General features: G+C 47.8%; 1 protein-coding gene across 1 annotated transcript in view; it reads right to left on the reverse strand.

Annotated features, from left to right (window-relative positions):
* The window catches only part of LOC142311037 (heparan-alpha-glucosaminide N-acetyltransferase-like), a 1,039,195-nt gene that overhangs the window by 279,106 nt on the left and 735,981 nt on the right, over positions 1-24,108 (reverse strand). The window contains exon 15 of the mRNA XM_075349039.1: positions 5,417-5,494. Coding sequence (XP_075205154.1) covers positions 5,417-5,494 — 78 coding nt within the window. The remainder of the gene's footprint in view (positions 1-5,416; positions 5,495-24,108) is intronic.

Below are 24,108 nucleotides of genomic sequence, written 5' to 3' on the forward strand. Positions count from 1 at the left end.
ACTTGGTGCAGGACTGGGGTCAAGGGGTGCTGCCTGTTTTCTTAGGGGCAGCATCAGGGCAAGGTTACTTGGGTGGGTGAGAGCGGAAGCCGTAATGGTTAACCGTTTGCAACGTTTAAGAAAAGTGCCTCCCGTTGTGGGATGAAGTTAGTATAATTGTATGTGTTACCGTTTTCCTTATCTTTTTGCAGAAAAATAAAACCGGTGATGGACGGACAGCCCGAGGACGGTCTGCATTTTGCTAAGGGGGAATGTGTCGCCCTGGACAAGCCAGGGGCCACAGGTAACAACACCACCACACCCGACACTCCCTGTAGGCACATCAAAGTCAAAACACAAAATTCTTGTTGCCTTCCCCAGGGGCTGTTGTCCACACCAGGGGGTGGAGCCAGGCGGTTGGTCTCCACCCACCAAGGAGTTCACAGTCCTGGAGGAGGGAAAAGAGTCAGATTAGTACAGGAGTTGGAGGAGTGAGGAAGTGAAGTGGTACTAGAGCAAACAAACAGTCTGAATAGCGTCCGGGTGTGTGGCCCGGACAGGACAGCAAGGTTGGCAGACGGTGGTGACCGTCTGCAATGGAGGCCGATTGGAGTCTGCCGTAAGGACCGTGGACGGGTGGTGACCCGGCGGTACCGGACCGGCATACAAAGAGAAGCCAGCACGATTGGCAGGGGCCTTTCGGATCCCGGCAAGGCTTGGAGTCGCCGTGAATTTGCCAAATCCGTTAGTGAAGGGGACCTCCGGGTTTCCAAACAGCCAAGTCCCGATAGAAGGCAACCGTCCAACCGAGAAGGGGAGACACCGCCACCGCCAAGGGCAACCGTCTCCCAGGGCCAGCGCCTGCGGGCAAAAGGGGCTCCTCCGGCCCACATCCAGGTCGGGGAGCGGGTTACCGGTGGGAACCCATCGCTACCAACAGTAAACTTAGGTGCAGGGAGAGACAGTAATCACTAACCTGCAGGGAGGAACAACCGCAGCCGTCCGAGGGACCCGTCCATCCAGACGCTTGTTTTACCGTGAACTGTGTCATCATCATTGGGCTGAGTGAGTACCTCCGTGCCGTGCGGCACAGCGCTGCCCCTGCGACCCTGCACCTCAGCAGGTCCCGCAACCCGCCTGCCATCCACTCCTACCCCATCACCGGGCCCCGGGACAACCAACCCCCTACCCACGGAGGGGAGAAATAACAACAAAGCTGCTCCCTGTCACCGCTCCTGGGATCCCCATCCAGAGCAGCGGTGGTGTCCATACAATCACCACAACGGTGGGTGGCGTCACGGACAATAAATCCCCAAAACCATTCCCCTTTTCACTCACGGGCGAGAAGCGCCGCTCGAGTCCCCGGGATCCGGCCCATCGCTCGAGCCACTGAGCAGCAGCAGCCGCAGAGCAGCGGCAGCCGGACCCGAGCAGTGGGAGAGCGCGGCGTCCCCTCCTCCACCCGCGACAACTGGGCCAAGTATCTGTGGTGAAATGCACCCTGTCACCCACAGAGTTTCTGAAGGAAGCGGTGATGTTGTGTGCGACATGCTGGTGTAGCGCAAGCACACCTTTCTTGGTGAAGTAGTGGCAACTGGGTATCTGCTCTTGGGGCACTGCGATGGACATAAGGTCTTGAAAATCCTCTGTGTCCACCGGGTGGAAAGGCAGAATTTGTGTAGCCAAGAGCTTGCAGATGCTGAAAGTCAACCTCTTTGGCATGTCATGCCCTTCTAAAATCATGTAAAACACAGCAAGGGAACTCCAACCAGAGTCTCCCTTTTTACCAAAAATTGGGCCTCAGACAACACTTAAGTGGCATCAATTAACCCACAGATGCAAACTTAAAATGTTGATTTGCCTGAAGCACTATCAAAAATCCACAAGCCTTTACTCTCCCCAGGATGACACAGGGGTAGAAAAGTCCTTGCAGATCCATGATTTGTTCATCTTAATGAACGTTAGTATGTCCACATTGTCACTGGACAGATGCGTGCGCTTATCTGTCAGCACACAACCAACAGCACTGAAGACACATTCAGAGAGAACGCTGGCTGCGGGGCACGATAAGATCTTCAAGCATAGGTGGCGAGCTCAGGCCATTTTTCCAGATTGGAAGCCCAAAATGAGCAAGGCTCCAGTTGCACAGTCATGGCATCGATTTTCATTTGGAGATACTACTATCTGTGTCTCCTCCTCCTTTTACTCGTCCAGCTCTTTTGTTCCAGCATGAGTATATGTACTTGTCACTTTCCATGTGTTTGTGGTGTCTTGTGAGTTGTTTGTCACCTTTTGGACACCTTAGAAGGTATTTTCTATGTGTTTGCATGTGTTTGTGTGTGCCTGTCATAGTTTTCAATGGGGTTCGAAGGTGTTCGTCTAACGTTTGTCGAACGTTCGCTGAACTAAGCCGCCGTTCGATGAACCGAACCGAACTCGAACACTAGGGGGGTGGCTCATCTGTAGTCAGCACCTATCGCTCCTCTGTGTATTCTGTTTATCAGAACAATCTCCTGCAGCATCTTATTGCCAGAGTTAGTGAGCTTAGCCAGCGCTATGGTCAAATGTCATTTTATTTTGTTAGGATGTTAGATTGGTTAAAAGTTTAGCAACAATTTCTCATTTTTTGAAGAAATTTATAAAACGTGTATCTTTAGAGACCTATTCAGATTTAAATAGAATTTTAACAGCTTTTATATTGGAAAATAGCCAAAAGTAATACCATTATAAAATCCACCCCTCAAAAACTTCAAAACTATTGTCAGGAAATGTTTAGACCCTTCAGGTATTACACAAGAATTAATGAAAGTGGAATGAAAAAAAATGTATTTCTTCCTCTAAAATGTTGCTTTAGCCCCACTTCTTTCACTTTTCAGTTATCAAGGGATAGCACAACAAAATAGACCCCAAAGTTTTTACAGTTTCTTCTGAGAGTCATGTGGTCAGAAACTTTAAAAACATCAGAAATGTTTGGACAAATAGCAGGTCTCAGGGAAGGAGCACAATTTGACTGAAATAGATTGTGGGCACCATGTTGCGTTTGCAGTGTCCCAACAAGTTACCCCATTTTGGAAACTACTCACCTCAAGTATTTTATCCGGGGGTATAGTGAGCATTTTGAACCCACACATACACAGAATTTGATAACATTAGGTTGTCAAATTAAAAATTTTCATTTTTTTGTGAAAATGTTTCTTTAGCCCAAAAAATGGACACCACAGTTTGCTACCCACTTACTCATGAGCGCGGCAATCCCCGATATGTAAACCAAGAGTTCTTCTTGGATAAATGGCCGGGCTCAGAAGGGAAGAAGCACCATTTGAACTTTGGAACACAAATTTGGCTGAAATAGATAGTGGGTAAACAGTAGAAACCACCCACAAGTGAAATCAATTTGGAAACACCATAACCCTGAAGGATTTTATCCAGGGGTATAGTGTAGGTATTTTCAACCCACAAGTACAATTCAGAATTTGATAACATTAGGTTGTCATATTAAAAATTTTATTTTTTTCCCAAAAATGTTGTGTTAAACCTCAAATGTTTTCCTTTTTCCCGCGAGTGTAGTGCGATTTTTCTCTCACCCCATAGACTTGAATGGGTGAGAGAGAAAGAGTCTCGCATTACAATCGCAGCATGCTGCGATTGTTTTCTCGGTCCGACTGGGGCCGAGAAAATAATCGCTTATGGGTGCTGACACATAGGTTGATATTGGTCTGAGTGGAATGCGATGTTTTACCGCACTACACTCGGTCCGATTTTCATGCCGTGTGTCTTAGGCCTTAAGGACTGCCTCTGCAAGACTAGGTGTTAGAGACTTGCGGATGGCTGAGAAGAAGCTGCAAGGGTCTGCTGTGCAAACTACTTAGTGATTTATCAGTGACTGCAGTTTTTGGTACTGCTGAATGGAACAGCAGATTCTGAAGTTGTTGTTTCAGAGGAGTTCTCTTGATTTTACACTGCAGAAGAAGGAGGATTTGCTTGCTCCTCCTCTCTACTGCCCTCCACAGACAAAACTTTTGTTTTACTGGGTAGTCTGGTGAGGGGAAGGGGGTAGAAGTCATGAAAGAAGAATATAGAACAAAATTGTAGTGCTTAAAACTATCATAGTCTTCTGGATCTTTAGTGACTTGAAGCAATGTAGACTAAGAACATGACAATTAGTGAGATTAATCTACAACAACATAGATAAATTGAAATCAAGTCTATAATGGACAGGTCAAATGTGGATCTCTTGGAACGAATGATTTTATGATGTACACATATATAATGAATATAGATGAGCGAACTCGTAAAGTTTGGAGTTTGTACTGGACATTGGGTCTACGGGTCTCGGACTCGAACACCGACTTTTTAAAAAAGTCTATGTTGGAGTTTGGGTACTGTTCAAATGTTAATAAAGTTTGTTAAAAGGCTAATTATTAATAACCAGTACAGGTAAAGCAGACAACTGGGAGCTGCAACTCTCAGTTGTCAGCTATACCTTGGCTGGTTACCAAAAATAGAGGGGATCCCAAGCCATTTTTTTTTTAAACTAAATAAATCAAAAATTAAAAAAAAATGGTGTGAGGTCCTCTTTTTTTTGATAACTAGTCAAGTTAGAGCAGAAACCTGTGGGCTATTATTATCATCAGGCTGGGAAGGTCAATGGTTATTTGGCTCTTCTTCGACCTAAAAATAGCAGAACTCAGCCGCTCCAGAAGAGGCCAGTCCATTAGATGTGCCAATTCTGATGCCTTGCCCAGTTCTTTCCGATTGCCCAGGTGTGGTGGCAGTTGGAGTAATACTTTTGGGGTTGATCTCATCTGTGAATTGACAGCTGACATCAAGCCAAGAGGTTAGTAATCGATAGGCGTTTATCAGACACCCCCATTACTAACCCATTAAGCATAAAGTTAAAAAAACACAAACAGGGAAAAAAGTTAATTTGAATAAACACTCCACGACATGCCCTCATTCACCAATTTATTGAATAAAAAAATCCTCGATATTCTGACCTAATCCAATTGGTGGTTAAAGACCCAAACTTCATCGTTCATTAATTTATTAATTAAAAAGAAATCCTTTTGACATAATCCAGTGGTGTAATGTTCCAGTTGTCTGCTTTACTTGTGCTGTTCATCAAAAATTGGCGGGACCACACATCATTTTTTTTAAATGTATTCATTACCACATTTGTTTGCAAAGCAATTGTCCCCTTTTGCTTCCTTTTTCAGTCTTGAAGCCCTTACTATGACCATTTAGTCCAGCTAAACCCAAACTTCCATGGGTTCACTCTTCCCTAATAATGATATTTGATTTCTAGTCATATGATTAGCAATTACTGTCCCATGTATGGAAACGTCTTAGGATATGCATTGTATATAAAGCTGTTTTATTCAAAGCTCTTTATCATATTTATATAGAATATAAAGTTAATTTTATTTCAGAAACTTACCATCAAGATGCTCCAGATCAGTAATCTGCATAATATTTTGTGCGGAGACTTGCGGTAAAGAAGTATTATCTTCCCAGCCTATAAAATTGATTGCAAGAAGAAACATATATAACAAGTGCTGAACGTTTCTTATACAACCATTAGATTTAGGTTCCAGTTATCACAAAGAATTTTAATAAGGTGTACTTACAGGCAGCGTACTCCTTTACCTTTTATTACTCCACAGGCTGAGAGACTGATAAAATAACAACCTGAGCATTTAGTCAATCTCTCTAGGCCCATGCTGCCCCTCTATTGGTCCTACTGCAGTCAATCGAAAAAGACAGTAGCGGCGGTGAAGAGACAGCATTGGACTAGGGGAGGGTGAGTAAAAGATGAGTTTGTTATTTTATGTGTCTCTCTCCAGCCTTTGGAGTAATAAAAATAAAAACAGGAAAACCCCTTTAAGGCTATGTGCGCACTAGAGCTTTTTACCTGCGGATTTACACGCGGATTTGCCCCTGAAATTTCTTGAGAAATGTCTGCAATCTTTGTGCAGACATTTCCCATGAAATTCTATGAGAAAAAAAAATAGCTGTGCGCACTGTGCGGATTTTTCTCAAGAAAATTTCTTGAGAAAATTTTCTCGAGAAACTTTCTTGAGAAAATGTGCATGTCCATTAATTTCCGCAGGTACCTGCGGTATTCCGGGGGTATTCCGCAGGTAGCAAATGATGTGCGGTATACCACCGGAATAGCTGCGAATTACCTGCGGGAATGTTCCTTCCTTTCGTGCGGATTGCAGGGAAGTGATGTCAGACCGGATGAGGAAGTGCCGACATTTTCTATTGAAAATGGCGTGGTACAACAGAATGATGCTAGATGTAAAAAGATTAATCGAAAAAATTATACCTGTTCTCTACGGCGACGTAATAGTGTGACAATGGTCAGCAAAAGAAGTTGGAAATGTGGCGTGTGCAGCTGTGAGGAAAGTGCATTGCTTGGCATCTTGACTGAAGTAAATGGAGAATAAATACACCATAGAATATGGAGACTGAAGAAGAAGGAAATGACATCAAATATAATTTTTTTTTCTTGTTTTTTTCAACATGCTTTATTTATATCTACTGTAGTTTACAGCCTGAAAATCCGCAGGGAGCAACCTGCGGAAAATCCGCGGCAAATCCGCGGCAAAAACGCATGCGGATTTGATGCGGATTTTTTCCGCAGGTCCGGAAATCATTCACTGGCAGAAGTTTCTCAAGAAATTTTCTTGAGAAACTTCACATCTCTAGTGCGCACATAGCCTAATACATTTACTACTAAACTTTAACAAGGTTCCTTGACCAAAGAAGATTTATGACAATTTTGTGTATAATCAAACTACTTCATGGTTATTGCCAGTGGACTCAACTGTTATAAATGTGAATTTTGATGACAATATTAAGAGTTTTCTAGATCAAATTTGGCCTAAAAAAATACAGAAGAAACAGTGAAGTACACAGATTCTATAGACTTTAGTGGCAGAGTCTGAACCAGAAAAAAGGTTGAGAATAGGGCCTGAGTCTCATGGACCGGCAACACAGATCAGTCAGAATATCGTCATTGAACGTCAGATAGCAATTTGCTACTTCTGAAACCTTGTTTTAAAGAAATAGAGAGATAAAAAAATCTACATCACATACATTTGCCTGTCATTGTGAAGGGGTTAAGTAAAAACTTAATATTAAAGGGAACCTGTCATGTTAAAACACTATTTAACTGTACACATAGGATTAATTGCTAGGTAATTAATGTTAAAATTCTGTTTTGCTGCCTTATTGGAGATGCTCAAGTAAGGGAGCTAGGCAGAATTTTATTTTTTTTACCAGCAGAATAACCCTATAACTGAAAGAAAATAGTGTGCTTGGATGTGAATTGATCTTGGATATCCAGCAGGATGCCGGTCCCTATATAAGTCAATGGGGAGAAGAATTTGGCAGTTAAAAATGGGGGTAGAAGCAAGCGCGCTATACTTAAGGAGGCTCCAGCAGGGCTGTAACTGCTCCAGCGGCTGCCCATGAAAAAATATATAAATAAGAAATTGGCATATGGTCCCCCTTATTATGATACCCAGCATAGATAAAGCATAGGGCTACAGGCTGCAGCCCCCAGCTGTGCACTTATCTTGGCTGCAGCCCCCAGCTGTGCACTTATCTTGGCTATGTATCAAAATAAGAGGAACCACATGCGGCTTTTTTTATTTATGTAAATAAAAAAATGTTAGAAAAAAATGTCAACACAGTCTCTGAGATGGAAGGCTCCCCTTCTTGAATATAGCATTGGTGTGAATGAGGATTTCAAATTATCTGAGTAACTTGCAAGGCAGGAGAGCAGAGGAGCTGGTTGAGGTGCTGTTAACCCCTTATGAGCCACAGTGTGTGTGCAAAACAGGTGGTCAGCCCAACAGTGGGAAACACAGGAATCATAGTTCTTTCCTCCACACACAAATATAGGCAGCAGCAGCATATAACAGAAAACAGTCTTTGGCAGTATTTACTGGAAAGATTGGGGTTAATGAGCAGTGCTGAGACTTGCTAACTCTGCAACATCAGCATCATCAACTAGTGTTCCAGTTACACAGGCTAATACCGCCAACCTGGTTCCAGCCCCTGTCCTGGAATGCTGTATATTAGAGCTCAGGGGCGGTGGCTGCAGCTTATAGTCGCCAAATCTGGTGACAGGTTCCTTTTAAGTGGTGTCTTTGGTCCTGCTCTGTACTAAGTGAACTGGACCATGAGCATACTAGAGCAAAAATAACAGACATGGCACACAAACCTTAAAGCACCTGTGACGCCCTGGACTAGCCAGGTAGTCACATACATAACAACATACCCCCCCCACCCTAGACAGTTACAACAGTCAGACAAAAACCCTTGTTGCCTCCCTCCAGGGTCTGATGTCCACACCAGGTGGGGCAGAGCCAGGCGGTTGGCCCCACCCACCGAGGAGTTCACAGGCCTGGAGGCGGGAAAAAGAGACAGATCAGTTTTGGAGGTGAAAGTGAGAGGAGTAAAATGTCTGCGTGTGCCTGTGTAGGAGCCCAGGCACTGACAGCAATGTTGGCAGACTGTGGTGGCCGTCTGCAGGAGTTGGTGGAACTCTGCAAAGCCGTAAGGGCCGGGGTCGGGCGTTGGCCCACCGGTAGCGAACCGGGGAGCGGAGTGAAGCTAAGCGCACAGGCAGGGCCATCGGACCCCAACCAGGCTTGGAGCCGCTGCCAATAGTCAAATCCGAGTGTGACAGGAACTCCAGGGGTTTCCCAACAACCAAGTCCCGACAGAAGGCAACAGTCCACACCGTGAGGATATACAGCCACCGCCACAGGCTAGAGATCCAAGGGCCAGCGCCTGCGGGCAAAATGGGCTCCTACGGCACCTATACGCCGGGGAGCGGACTACCGGTGGACAACCACAGGAGTCAGAACATTTCTAACAGGTGCAGGGAAAGACAGCCACCATCAGCCGTCCGGGGAGAGCACAACAACACTGCAGCCGGCTGCGGGACCCGTCCATCCGGCCGTTTTGGTTTACAGAGACTCTGTCAGTGATTGTCTGAGTGAGTACACCAGTGCCGTCCGGCACCGCGCCGCGCTGTCCCTGCAACCCTGCACCCGGGCCATCCAGCCTCCCCGTTACACCACCGGGCCCCGGGATCACAAACCCCCCCTACCCACGGAGGGGAACACATCCTAGCTGCTCCCTACCATCACTCTCAGGATCCCCGTCACCAGCAGCGGTGGTGCCATCATCACCACGTCCTGTGGGTGGCGTCACGAACAATCTCCCCAACCAAACCATCCCTTTTCACTCACGGGTGAGGAGCGCTGCTCGAGTCCCCGGGTCCGGCCCACCGCTCGAGCCACCGAACAGCAGCAGCAGAAGCCCCGGACCCGAGCGTGGCGAGCGCGTCCCCTTCGCCCACGACAACTTGGTATCATGAACAGGATAGAACCGATCTACCTACCGGTAGAAGTGCGCCTTGTAGTCCCCGCCGGCGGCGTCTGGCCGAAAAATTTGAAGCGCCGCCATCTTTAGCGCGAAGGCTTCCCGCTCGAGCGTCTTCCCCTAGCAGGGAAGGCGCGAAAGCGAAGTCCCGCCCCCAAAGAGGAAGTGCTAAAGAGAACCAAGGGGGGACGGGAAAAAGATGTCTGCGCCCGACGGAGCCGTTGGAGGAACGGCGGTCGCAGCCGCAGCAGCGCCCGCAGATGGAAACGGGGTAGCCCGTGCTCCGGCCGCAACAGCGGGGGAGGCCGCGGGTCCAGCGGTCGCCCAGGTAATGCCATTCTCCCTGCCCTATGTGCCCGGTGCTACCTGGCTGCCGCAGTACGATGGGAAGCCTGATGCTTTGCAGGTGTTCCGGAAAAAGATTAGCCCGGTCCTCGACTTACAGTGCCTACAAGTAGTATTCAACCCCCTGCAGATTTAGCAGGTTTGATAAGATGCAAATAAGTTAGAGCCTGCAAACTTCAAACAAGAGCAGGATTTATTAACAGATGCATAAATCTTACAAACCAACAAGTTATGTTGCTCAGTTAAATTTTAATAAATTTTCAACATAAAAGTGTGGGTCAATTATTATTCAACCCCTAGGTTTAATATTTTGTGGAATAACCCTTGTTTGCAATTACAGCTAATAATCGTCTTTTATAAGACCTGATCAGGCCGGCAGAGGTCTCTGGAGTTATCTTGGCCCACTCCTCCATGCAGATCTTCTCCAAGTTATCTAGGTTCTTTCGGTGTCTCATGTGGACTTTAATCTTGAGCTCCTTCCACAAGTTTTCAATTGGGTTAATGTCAGGAGACTGACTAGGCCACTGCAACACCTTGATTTTTTCCCTCTTGAACCAGGCCTTGGTTTTCTTGGCTGTGTGCTTTGGGTCGTTGTCTTGTTGGAAGATGAAATGACGACGCATCTTAAGATCCTTGATGGAGGAGCGGAGGTTCTTGGCCAAAATCTCCAGGTAGGCCGTGCTATCCATCTTCCCATGGATGCGGACCAGATGGCCAGGCCCCTTGGCTGAGAAACAGCCCCACAGCATGATGCTGCCACCACCATGCTTGACTGTAGGGATAGTATTCTTGGGGTCGTATGCAGTGCCATCCAGTCTCCAAACGTCACGTGTGTGGTTGGCACCAAAGATCTCGATCTTGGTCTCATCAGACCAGAGAACCTTGAACCAGTCTGTCTCAGAGTCCTCCAAGTGATCATGAGCAAACTTGACATGACGCTTTGAAAGTAAAGGTACCTTACGGGCTCGTCTGGAACGGAGACCATTGCGGTGGAGTACGTTACTTATGGTATTGACTGAAACCAATGTCCCCACTGCCATGAGATCTTCCCGGAGCTCCTACCTTGTTGTCCTTGGGTTAGCCTTGACTCTTCGGACAAGCCTGGCCTCGGCACGGGTGGAAACTTTCAAAGGCTGTCCAGGCCGTGGAAGGCTAACAGTAGTTCCATAAGCCTTCCACTTCCGGATGATGCTCCCAACAGTGGAGACAGGTAGGCCCAACTCCTTGGAAAGGGTTTTGTACCCCTTGCCAGCCTTGTGACCCTCCACGATCTTGTCTCTGATGGCCTTGGAATGCTCCTTTGTCTTTCCCATGTTGACCAAGTATGAGTGCTGTTCACAAGTTTGGGGAGGGTCTTAATTAGTCAGAAAAGGCTGGAAAAAGAGATAATTAATCCAAACATGTGAAGCTCATTGTTCTTTGTGCCTGAAATACTTCTTAATACTTTAGGGGAACCAAACAGAATTCTTGTGGTTTGAGGGGTTGAATAATAAATGACCCTCTGAATAAACTTTTCACAATTTAAAAAAAAAATAAAAAAAGAAATAACATTCTTTTTTGCTGCAATGCATTTCACACTTCCAGGCTGATCTACAGTCCAAATGTCACAATGCCAAGTTAATTCCGAATGTGCAAACCTGCTAAATCTGCAGAGGGTTGAATACTACTTGTAGGCACTGTATATCCCTTGACTGACAGGCAACGGGCAGCAGTAGTGCTAGAGCAGCTAACCGGCGCGGCTGAGCAGGAGACGGAGACCTGGACCGACGCGGACCGGGCCTCAGTGACTACCATTTTTGAGAAACTCTAAATCGCTTTTGAGACCCGCACGGATTGCGGATGTAGTTTTATCAGTGTCGACAGCGGCGTGCGGATAATATAAGAGACTATGCAAACAGCCCTCCATACGCTGAAACGGGTGGACACTATTAACTATGCGGACAGCAATAAGATGCTAGTGGAACAATTCCTGCAAGGGCTGGGGTCTGCGGAAGACCGCAAGCAGCTACAGCTGTGGGCCCTGGAACACCCCAATCTGGACTTTGCAGTATTGAAGGAGCGGGCTATCAAGGCCCTGCAAGCCCCAACGCCAGACGCTCCTGAGGCGGCCCCATGGCCGGCTGAAACCGCTCCCATCACGGTGGCACCTCCTCTCCCAGCTCTACCGGCCCCTGCAGCGCCCGTCGGGATGATGGAGGAGTTAGCTGCCCAGGTCCGCCGCATGGATGGAGACCTAGCCAAGATCCTTGCCGCACTCCAGCTTCCGACGAGAGTCAAGCCCCTAGGGAGGATCCAGCTTGCCGACAGCCCGGAGGACGTCCCCTGGATGCCACGGAGAAGGACCAATGACTCACGGTATGGGCCTCCTATTTGTTACATTTGCAGCAAGCCTGGCCACTACTCTAGGCGATGCCCGTTAAACGAGCAACCCCTGGGGCCAAGGGCCAATCCTCAGGAGTAGACACCAATGGCCCCCCCGACTGGCGAGACCGGTACGTCGGAGCTTGCCCCATCATCCCTCAGGCAGTGGACGGTATCCCGCTCCTGGCCCTATTGGACACAGGGTCACAGATAACCACTATACCATATACACTGTACCAGCAGTATTGGGGTACTGATGAAGTGGCCCCCTCTGATGATAGCCTGACCCTGGTCGCGGCCAATGGACTCCCTCTAACCCAAGTGGGATACAAACAAGTGACCCTGACCATGGGACGTGCGGAGCTAAAGAACCAACGGATGATTGTGGTGATGAATGAACCCAGTGACCATAACCCAAAAGTAATCCTAGGGACCAATGTGATGGAACATTGTATGAGTGAGGTGCTGAGGCTGTTGCAGCAGTTGGCCGCCACAGCAGGAGGAGGCCGACAGAGGGCTGTGCAGCGTGAGATCCGGGCCCTACTATATTGGCAACAAGTGAATTCAAGTGGTGGAGAGATGAGAGATTGGTGGAGTAAGGGGGATGGATGTGGCCCCCTTGGTAGTGCCACCCCGAAGCGAGATGATGATTTGGTGCAGGGCAGCAGTAGGCCACCAGGGGCGTGACTACCCGGCGATGGTGGAACCCATGCCTTCTGAACACTGGCCCACGGTGATGGCGGCCAGAGGGGTAGTTGACGTCAAAAAGGGGAGAGTGCCTGTAAGAGTGCTGAATTGTGGGGAGGAGAAAGTTAGGCTTCCCCGTTACACTACCCTTGCCAAGTTGCTTACCCTAGACCCTCACACAATTCACGAAGCATCCCCTCCTACCTCAGCATCCCCTGTCAGTAACCATATACCCCCTGAACAGTTAGAGGAATGGTGCCAGGAAATACATGTAGGCACTGAAGCCACACCCACGCATCACAAAGAGGGGGTATACAGGGTAGTGCAAGAGTATGATCAGGTTTTCAGAAAGCACCCATTAGATTTCGGGAGGATTAAAGGGGTTCAACACCATATCCCTACAGGCATACATCCACCCAACAAAGAAAGATATAGGCCCATCCCGCCAGCACATTATCAATGCGTCAAAGACATGTTGAGGAACATGAAGGAGGCAGGGGTCATTCGGGATAGTTGTAGTCCCTGGGCAGCCCCACTGGTACTGGTGAAGAAGAAGGATGGCACCATGAGAATGTGTGTGGATTACCGGAAGATCAACCAGATAACGCATAAAGATGCCTATCCTCTCCCCCGTATCGAAGAGTCGCTAGCTGCAATGAGAACTGCTAACTTCTTCTCTACCCTTGACCTTACCAGCGGATACTGGCAGGTGGCGGTCGCACCAGAGGACTGTGAGAGGACTGCATTCGCCACTCCCATGGGACTGTGAGAGTTTAACAACATGCCGTTCGGGCTGTGCAATGCCCCTGGAACATTCCAACGGCTCATGGACTGTTGCCTGGGACATCTCAATTTTAAAACGGTCCTGCTGTATCTAGATGATGTGATCGTATACTCCCAGACGTATGAGGCCCACCTGGAACACCTGGCTGAAGTGTTCGCGTCCCTAGCCAAGTATGGGATGAAATTGAAGCCCTCCAAGTGTCACCCACTGAAGCCTAGGGTACAGTACCTCGGACACGTGGTGAGCGCAGAAGGTGTCGCCCCAGATCCCGAGAAGATCACTGCTATCCAGGACTGGCCGAGACCGACCACTGTGAGGGAGGTGAGACAGTTCCTGGGCCTGGTGGGCTACTACCACAAGGGGTACACGAAGATGGCCGCCCCCATGCAAGACCTCCTCGTGGGAGAGACCAAGGATGGCAGGTCCCCTGGATCTCCGTTTATGTGGGAGAAGAAGCATGAGGAGTCCTTTCACCAGCTGAAGACGGCCTTGATGGGAGAGGAGATCCTGGCGTACCCCGACTACAGCCTCCCTTTCGTCCTCTACATCGATGCCAGCAATGTGGGCTTGGGAGAGGTCCTGTCCCAGGTCCAGGACGGGCGAGAAAAGGTGATCGCCTATGCCAGCAGAAAACTCCGGCTCACGGAAAGGAACCCCGAAAATTACAGCTCCTTTAAGCTTGAGTTCCTGGCCCTGGTGTGGGTAATCACCGAGAGGTTCCGACATTACCTCGCAGCGGCAAAATTCACAGCTTACACGGACAATAATCCGTTGACCCATCTGGACACGGCCAAACTGGGCGCTCTGGAACAGCGGTGGGTGGCCAGGCTGTCTAATTATGACTTTACTATCAAATCCAGAGCTGGCCGCAAGAACACCAACACGGATGCATTATCCTGGATGCCCCACCTGCCAGATGGGGGGTCGGCAGACAATGACCTCGAAGAAATTGAGCTGCCCGCGTTCCATCGGCCACCGGTCGAAAAATTACTTGTCAAACAACAGCAGGCGAACCTGGACCCGCTACCCAGTCAGGGTTGGAGAGAAGCCCAAGACCAAGCGCCTGCCGTCCAATTGGTCAAGACCATGATTGAGCAAGGTTCCTCCGGAATGGATCCGGCAGCACCCCCTGAGGTCCAGCGGCTGTGGAAGGAACGAGCCCGGCTGTACCTGCACGAGGGGAAGCTGTATCGAGGGCTGATCAACCCAAAGGCTCACGAGAAGGTTCGTCAGCTGGTGGTCCCTCAGGCCAGTGTGCCCAAAGTCCTACGGGCATATCACGATGGCGCTGGGCATTTCGGCTGGAAAAATCTGGAGATGTTGCTGAGAGAGCGGTTCTATTGGAGTGGGATGCGAGAATCTGTGGAAGCTTGGTGCCAAGAGTACGGCCCCTGTGCGCTGAGAAGGAAGGATGAAGTTAGCCAAAAAGCTCCTCTACGGCCGATCATCACCCATCAACCGCTGGAGTTGGTTGCCTTGGACCACGTCAAGCTCACACCCAGCCGGAATGGATATACCTATGCCTTGACCATCGTGGACCACTACTCCAGATTCATGGTGGTTGTTCCAGTCAAAGATTTGACCGGCCATACCGCAGCCAGGGAATTCCAGGCCTACTTATGTCGACCGCACGGCTACCCAGAGAGGGTGCTTACAGACCAGGGTTCAGCCTTTGAAGCAGAGGTGTTTCAACAATTCTGCCAATTGTACGGTTGTAAGAAGATCAGGACCGCACCATACCATGCCCAGAGTAATGGGATGTGTGAGAAAATGAACCACCTGGTCCTGGATCTCCTCAAGGTGATACCGTTGGAGGAGCGGAACCTGTGGCCAGAAAAGCTGCCTGACCTGATAGACATGTACAATAACATCCCCAGTAGTTCTACCAAATGCACCCCGGCGTATCTGATGAGAGCCCGACCGGGCCGGCTGCCGGTGGACTTAGAAATGGACTTGGAGGCTCCAGAGGCCCTTCCTTCGACTGCCGGCTGGGATACCCGGCGACAAATCCAATACCGACAGGTCCAGGTGTATGTGGAGAAGAATCTCGGGCAGAGCCGAGAGAAACAAGCACAACGCTTCAACAAACGAGCATCAGCCGTCCCCTTTGAGCCAGGAGATGTAGTGCTGAAGCGGAAAAGAAGGACCCATAAGCTTGATGACCAATGGGAAAGGACCCCGTATGTCATACAGCCCACTGAATGGGAGAATGATAAGGCTTATCTGATCAGCCGCGACCAGGGGAGGACCGCCACTACAGTTTCCAGGGACCACCTGAAGAAATGCCCTCACCCCTTGAGAGTGACAGAGGAGATTCCGGTGCCCATGCCGAGCGGGGAGAAGGAGGTGATCCACACAGTGATGGGTGATTTTCCAGCAGACTGGCCTATGCAAAACGGTGCGGTGATTGTTCCGGTGATAATGTTCCCACAAAACGTGGAAGAAATGGAGACGGAAACGCCCGCCAGTGAGCCACTCGAACAAACGCCCGGGGATGCACCTATACCCGACCCCTGTGGGTCTCCAACTGCCATACCTGCCATATGGAAAGAGGAACTGACTGTCTCCTCTGTCCCCTTGCCCTCCACTGATGACATTGGGCCCAGAAGGTCCACACACCCCAACCTAGGTCGACCCCCACTTAGGTACAGGGAAACTACCATCTAGGGGTGCTTTATGTTAATTGTATAAATAGCCGAATGAATGACTACTAATCAAATCGATATTTCACCTGATCAGCAACCAGTGATTATCCCGGCTGTTGACGGCAAGTTGTCCCCGGAGGGACTCTCTGTGTTTACCGCCCACATGAGAAACTGCTCATTAACATGGCCAAGAACTAGCAGGCCTCCCACGAACTTGTGGGTTTGTAAATAGTTTGTGGGCCGGTTTTCAGTTCCGTGCCGCCTCCGGAGAGGCAGATCGGAGGAAGGGCCCGTAGCAGAGGAGGCTGGGGCCCGGCAACCACCAGGACCGGTGGCCATCCTCTGGGGGTCAGGGGTCCCCCTGGACGTGGGGTCCCCTGAAGTGACAGCCGGGTGCGAGATACCGTACCCGTTCCCGCTCGGTAACCTGGACCTGGACTGGGGTAAAGGGGTGCTGCCTGTTTCTTAGGGGCAGCACCAAGGTTTAGGTTATTTGGGTGGGAGAGCGGATGACCACAAACCCGTCCGTTTTAATAAAAATGTTTACCATTTGCAACGTTAAAGTACCGTGCCTCCCGTAAGGGAAGATTTCTAAAAATGCTTAAGTTAAATGTTTACATGTTTATTTATCTTTTGCAGAAACAAAAATAAAACCGGTGATGGACGGGCAGCCCGCGGAGGGTCTGCATTTTACCAAGGGGGAGTGTGACGCCCTGGACTAGCCAGGTAGTCACATACATAACAACATACACACCCCCACCCTAGACAGTTACAACAGTCAGACAAAAACCCTTGTTGCCTCCCTCCAGGGTCTGATGTCCCCACCAGGTGGGGCGTAGCCAGGCGGTTGGCCCCACCCACCGAGGAGTTCACAGGCCTGGAGGCGGGAAAAAGAGACAGATCAGTTTTGGAGGTGAAAGTGAGAGGAGTAAAACGTCTGCGTGTGCCTGGGTAGGAGCCCAGGCACTGACAGCAAGGTTGGCAGACGGTGGTGGCCGTCTGCAGGAGTTGGTGGAACTCTGCAAAGCTTTAAGGACCGGGGTCGGGCGTTGGCCCGCCGGTACCGAACCGGGGAGCGGAGTGAAGCTAAGCACACAGGCAGGGCCATCGGACCCCGACCAGGCTTGGAGCCGCCGTCAATAGTCAAATACGAGTGTGACAGGAACCCCAGGGGTTTCCCAACAACCAAGTCCCAACAGAAGGCAACAGTCCACACCGTGAGGATATACAGCCACCGCCACAGGCTAGAGATCCAAGGGTCAGCGCCTGCGGGCAAAACGGGCTCCTACGGCACCTATACGCCGGGGAGCAGACTACCGGTGCGCAACCACAGGAGTCAGAACATTTCTAAAAGGTGCAGGGAAAGACAGCCACCATCAGCCGTCCGGGGAGAGCACAACAACACTGCAGCCAGCTGCGGGACCAGTCCATCCGGCCGTTTTGGTTTACCAGAGACTCTGTCAGTGATTGTCTGAGTGAGTACACCAGTGCCGTCCGGCACTGCGCCACGCTGTCCCTGCAACCCTGCACCCCGGCCATCCAGCCTCCCCGTTACACCACCGGGCCCCGGGATCACAAACCCCCCCTACCCATGGAGGGGACAACATCCTAGCTGCTCCCTACCATCTCTCCCGGGATCCTCGTCACCAGCAGCGGTGGTGCCATCATCACCACGTCCCGTGGGTGTCGTCATGAACAATCTCCCTAACCAAACCATCCCCATTTCACTCATGGGTGAGGAGCGCTGCTTGAGTCCCCGGGTCCGGCCCACTGCTCGAGCCACCGAGCAGCAGCAGCAGAAGCCCCGGACCCGAGTGTGGCGAGCGCGTCCCCTCCACCCGCGACACACCTATGCCCCCATAGTTCCCTACTCCTTAAAAGGCAACCTGTCATCTTAGAAAACACTATTTAATTGCAGATATAGAGATAATCTGGTGGTTAATAGTGTTTCAATGTTGCCTGGCAGCATTACTGAGAGTGTGACTCTCAAGAGATTGAATCGAGAATTGAGAGAAAATGAACTTAATTCCTCTCAGTAGTCACTAGATTACAGTCATGGGGGTGCTTGGAGCTGTTACAGTACTGTGAGCATCAATTGTATGCACACCTCAGTACTTTGATTGACAACTCACTCTGCACAAATGCGCTGCAAAGTGAGCTGTCAATTAAAGTGCCTTGGTGTGCTTCCATCTACCACTCATGCTATAGTGTGTGGTGCTGTGAGCGGTGACTTTATCCACCCTGTGCATGCCTCTATGACTAAAAGCTAGTGACTCCCAGGAAGAAATAAGTTAATTTTCTACCAGTAGCCACACTTTCCTTTAAGGTGTCCAGGCAGCATTGGAACACAACTAACCTATACATTAACCCTATATTTGCAATTAAAAAGGATTTTCTGTGGTGACAGTTTCCCTTTAAGGACATACTCAGAGTTGAAGGTTCTTGCAATACAAATGTGTACAACATGGGCTGACCTGACATTGCAATTGAGTTCAATACTAAGCTTGATTCTGTGTTCATATAATGATTTGGTTTTGGTCCTATGTTCATGTACTGACAGCCATTCTGCTAATGCATTCATATACTGATAGTGGTTCTGGTGATGCATACATGTATTGATAATGACTTTGGTCCTGTATTTTTGTACTGATTGTGGTCCTGGTGCTCTATGCATGTACTGATGATCGTACTGTTCTACTGATAATAATTCTGCTTTTATATTCCTGTGCTGATGATGGTTTTGATAATGTATTCATGTATTGATGATTTTGGTTCGGTAGTATGCACTGTTTATGGTTTTGGTGATGTATTAATTTTTTATGGTTCTGGTGATGTATACATGTACCAATTATGGTTCTGGTGATATATTAATGTACTGATGCTGCCTCTGATGCTATAGTTCTTGACTGATCATACGTCTGTTGCTGGGGTTCCTGTACTGATGATGCTTATGTGATGTTTTAATGTACTGATTACAATTCTGGTGTTTTAGTTATATAATGTTTGTGGTTATGATGCTGTATTTATGTAAAAATGATGGTTCTGTATTACTGTGCTGCTGATAATTCTGATTGTGTACAGAACTAGCAATTCATAACTTGTGAATTAATGTGCCATATGGCTTTGTTAATAAAGTAGTGTGCCAGCTGTCAAATTAAGGATTGCTATATCTGCATTTATACTAGAAACATTAAACCTATGTATTTTGTCGGAGGTAGAAAGATTGGAGTCCTACTTCTATGTGCTCGCTAATCTGTGTACATTCTATAATCTCATGAAATACCTGTATCATAACTACTACAATATTAGTACTCAAAGAGGTAATACTGTGTGTTATTTGCAGTTTTACATAGGACTGCATAAATAACATACCTATACATTCAGGTACCATTACTTTTATTTTATGAGTGAGGTAGGGGCATATACTGGGTGTGGTCTACAGAAAGGCATGTTGTTTAATAAGGGGGCATAGTTTCCCTTCTAAAGACAGATGACTTGTTTTTAAAATGTTGAATCTCACCTTGGTCTACCCCTTTCTTCTGATCTACTTGTTTTTCCCCCTTCCCTCCTCTCGCTCCTGAGCTGGAGCACTCCTGCCAGCAATGCAGATAGTCAACAGTTTTACTTTGAGTCAGTCTGTCCCTTATATTCATCTGTTTTTACATTTCTGTGGAGAGGTTTCCACTTGAAAAGCGTCTACTGCAAAATATTTTTATACTAATAATTTGTTATTCATTTACTTAAGCAAAATTTATTTTTGTCCACATACACATTTGCTTTGTAACATTCTGATCAGGTTTCCAGTTACAAACCTCTGCAGAAACAAGCTGGGCCAATATCAATTATTGGTAAAGTGTCCAGACCTCCCTTTTCGTGCCTTACACATATGAGAAAAGAAATAATAATTCTGAATCCTGGAAATCTCATAATCTTTAAATAGAATGTATTCATACATTATGTTTGATTAAAATTACCCTGCTCAGTGTAAGCCTGGAAACATAAAAATGTATTTCTGCTGATCATGGAGGATAATGAAGTATGAAGCAGGCACTCAGATATAAATATAGATATGAACACACACAAGGGCAAAGTTGTGATTATTTATGTTCTTTTACATTGGTAATCCAATATATAAAGCTGAGTGTATGTGTGTGTGTGTGTGTGTGTGTGTGTGTGTGTCCGCTAAAGGAATCCGCACCGTCGCATTTGCAATCACAAAATTGTGCACAGATGCCTCATGTGACTCAGGGAATGTCATAGACTATGTTTTGATGGGAAAATTTAGCCCCGCGCTTTACAGTCACACGCCAAAAAACCTGCCTCCATTAAAGTCAATGGAGCTGGGAGCTACAGGTTATTAATAGGAGCTGTGAGTGGTTGCTATAGGAATGAAATAAATTGCTAGTATAAGAAGCTTATGTGTGAGGTAATAGGATGTCGGTGGAGAGACCGATAGAGACAGAAAGAGACAGAAAGACATAGGCACAGTCAGGGTAAAAGGCAGACAGGGAAAGAGACAGAGAGACAGACAGGGTATGAGACAGACAGACATAGGCACAGACAGGGTAAGAGGCAGACAGACACATACAGAGACAGAGACAGACAGGGAAAGAGACAGAGAGAGACAGAGACAGAGGCAGACAGACAGGGAAAGAGACAGGGAAAGAGACAGAGAGAGCGAGAAGACAGTGAAAGAGGCAGGCAGAGACAGACAGACAAACAGACAGACAGGGAAAAAGACAGAGAGAGAGACAGTCAAAGAGACAGAGGTAGACAGACACAGACAGACGGGGAAAGAGACAGACGGGGAAAGAGACAGAGGGGGAAAGAGAAAGATGGGGAATGAGACAGACCTGGAACGAGACAGACTGGGAAAGAAACAGACTGGGAAAGAGACAAACATGGAAAGAGATAGACACACAGAGACAGACACGGAAAGAGACAGACAGAGAGACAGACACACAGAGACAAGCAGGTAAAGAGACAGACAGAGAGATAGACACACAGAGACAGACACACGGAGATACACACAGAGAGACACACAGAGAAACACACAGAGACAGACACACAGAGACAGAGAGACACAGACAGACAGATAGACAGACAGAGACAGACAGAGACAGACAGAGACTGGGAGAGAGACAGAGAGAAAATTACTATCCTGGGCAACGCCGGGTACTACAGCTAGTTTGTAACATAATTGTCATAATTTGAAATCACTTGTTTCTTAAAAAAGTTGAAGGAACATAAACAATGACTTTTTCTTCTATAGACAGAGCCACTTATCCATTCTTGTCTTTTCTTGATCATACATGTCCAAGTGGCACATTTTCTAAAAGAAACTAGCCATGTTTTTCTAATCTCATACAACCCATTTGAAGAATAGTTACTAACATTTTTAGAGTGGAATTTCATCTAAATTCTGTAATCATACAGATATGGCACACAATGATTTCCAGGTACAGTAGATTTATGACTTTGGATCCTTAAGGTACCGTCACACTAAGCAACTTACCAGCGATCCCAACAACGATAGGGATCGCTGGTAAGTTGCTAGGAGGTTGCTGGTGAGCTGTCACACTGCGACGCTCCAGCGATCCCACCAGCAACCTGACCTGGCAGGGATCGCTGGAGCGTGGCTACACGAGTTGCTGGTGAGCTCACCAGCAACCAGTGACCAGCCCCCAGCGCCGCGTGGAAGATGCTGCGCTTGGTAACTAAGGTAAATATCGGTAACCAACCCGATATTTACCTTGGTTACCACCGCACGGAGCTACACGTGCAGGGAGCAGCGCACACTGAGCGCTGGCTCCTTGCTCTTCTAGCTACAGCACACATCGGGTTAATTACCCGATGTGTGCTGCAGCTAAATGTGCACAGAGCAGGGAGCAGCGCACACTGAGCGCTGGCTCCCTGCTCTCCTACTTACAGCACACATCAGGTTAATTAACCCGATGTGTCCTGCAGCTAGCTACATGTGCACAGAGCAGGAGCCGGCAGCACAGGCAGTGAGAGCGGCGGAGGCTGGTATCGAAGGTAAATATCGGGTAACCAAGGACAGGGCTTCTTGGTTACCCGATGTTTACATTGGTTACCAGCCTCTGCAGAAGCCGGCTCCTGCTGCCTGCACATCTAGTTGTTGCTGTCTCGCTGTCACACACAGCGATCTGTGCTTCACAGCATGACAGCAACAACTAAAAAATGGCCCAGGACATTCAGCAACAACCAACGACCTCACAGCAGGGGCCAGGTTGTTGCTGGATGTCACACACAGCAACATCGCTAGCAACGTCACAAAAGTTGTTCGTTAGCAGCGATGTTGCTAGCGATGTTGCTTAGTGTGACGGGGCCTTTAGAAACCCCTTTTGGCGATACATGTGGGCTACTCATTTCCATATGACATTTTTGCTATGAGCAAATTTACCTGTGTGACTATATACATGGCACTTTATTGCACAGTGTTACTGCTGACCTCTTTTCCAGTATTGGTTGAATGATCCTCTCATCTGTCCAAGGAATAAAAGAAGGAGAAGCACTTCATAGTGTAAAATTGTATGTGTAAAGGAAACTAGGATGATTACAAGTGTGCACTCACCTAATGAGGTTGTGCAATTGCAGACTAACGCTGAAGTAAGAGAAGGAATGGATAAGACCAAGGCTTGTAGCTCCGACTTCAGAGCTTAAGGTAATCAGCTCTCAAGGAATAACAGGAAAAGGTTATGCACACAAAAAATGAGGATCTAAATGGGCACCAACATGTATATATACAGTGCCTTGCGAAGGTATTCAGCTCCCTTGAATTTTTCAACCTTTTCCCACATTTCAGGCTTCAAACATAAAGATAAAAATTTTAATTTTATGGTGAAGGGTCAATAACAAGTGGGACACAATTGTGAAGTTGAGCGAAATGTATTGCTTACCTTAAACTTTGAAAAAAAAAAATAACTGAAAAGTGGGGCGAGCAATATTATTAGTCCCCTTTAAGTTAATACTTTGTAGTGCCACCTTTTGCTGCGATTACAGCTGCAAGTCGCTTGGGGTATGTCTCTATCAGTTTTGAACATCAAGAGACTAAAATTCTTGCCCATTCTTCCTTTGCAAATAGCTGAAGCTGAGTGAGGTTGGATGGAGAGTGTTTGTGAACAGCAGTTTTCAGCTCTTTCCACAGATTCTCGATTGGATTCAAGTCTGGACTTTGACTTAGCCATTCTAATACTTGGATACGTTTATTTGTGAACCATTCCATTGTAGAGTTTGCTTTATGTTTGGGATCATTGTCTTGTTGGAAGACAAATCTCTGTCCCAGTCTCAGGTCTTTTGCAGACTCCAACAATGTTTTCCTTAAGAATGGTCCTGTATTTGGCTCAATCCATCTTCCCATCAATATTACCCATCTTCCCTGTCCCTGCTGAAGAAAAGCAGGCCCAAACCATGATGCTGCCACCACCATGTTTGACAGTGGGGATGGTGTGTTCAGGGTAATGAGCTGTGTTGCTGTTATGCCAAACATATCATTTGGCATTCTGCCCAAATGGTTCGATTTTGGTTTCATCTGACCAGAGCACCTTCTTCCCCATATTTGGTGTGTCTCCCAGGTGGCTTGTGGCAAACTTTAAACAACTCTTTTTATGGATATCTATGAGAAATGGCTTTCTCCTTTCCACTCTTCCATAAAGGCCAGATTTGTGCAGTGTACTACTGACTGTTGTCCTATGGACAGACTCTCCCACCTTAGCTGTAGATCTCTGCAATTCATCCAGAGTGATCATAGGTCTCTTGGTTGCATCTCTGATCAGTCTTCTTGTTTGAGATGAAAGTTTGGATGGACGGCTGGGTCTTGGTAGATTTGCAGTGGTATGATATTCTTTCCATTTCAATATGATCGCTTGCACAGTGCTCCTTGGG

This window comes from Anomaloglossus baeobatrachus, chromosome 5 (assembly GCF_048569485.1).
Source record: "Anomaloglossus baeobatrachus isolate aAnoBae1 chromosome 5, aAnoBae1.hap1, whole genome shotgun sequence".
Lineage (NCBI taxonomy): Eukaryota > Metazoa > Chordata > Amphibia > Anura > Aromobatidae > Anomaloglossus > Anomaloglossus baeobatrachus.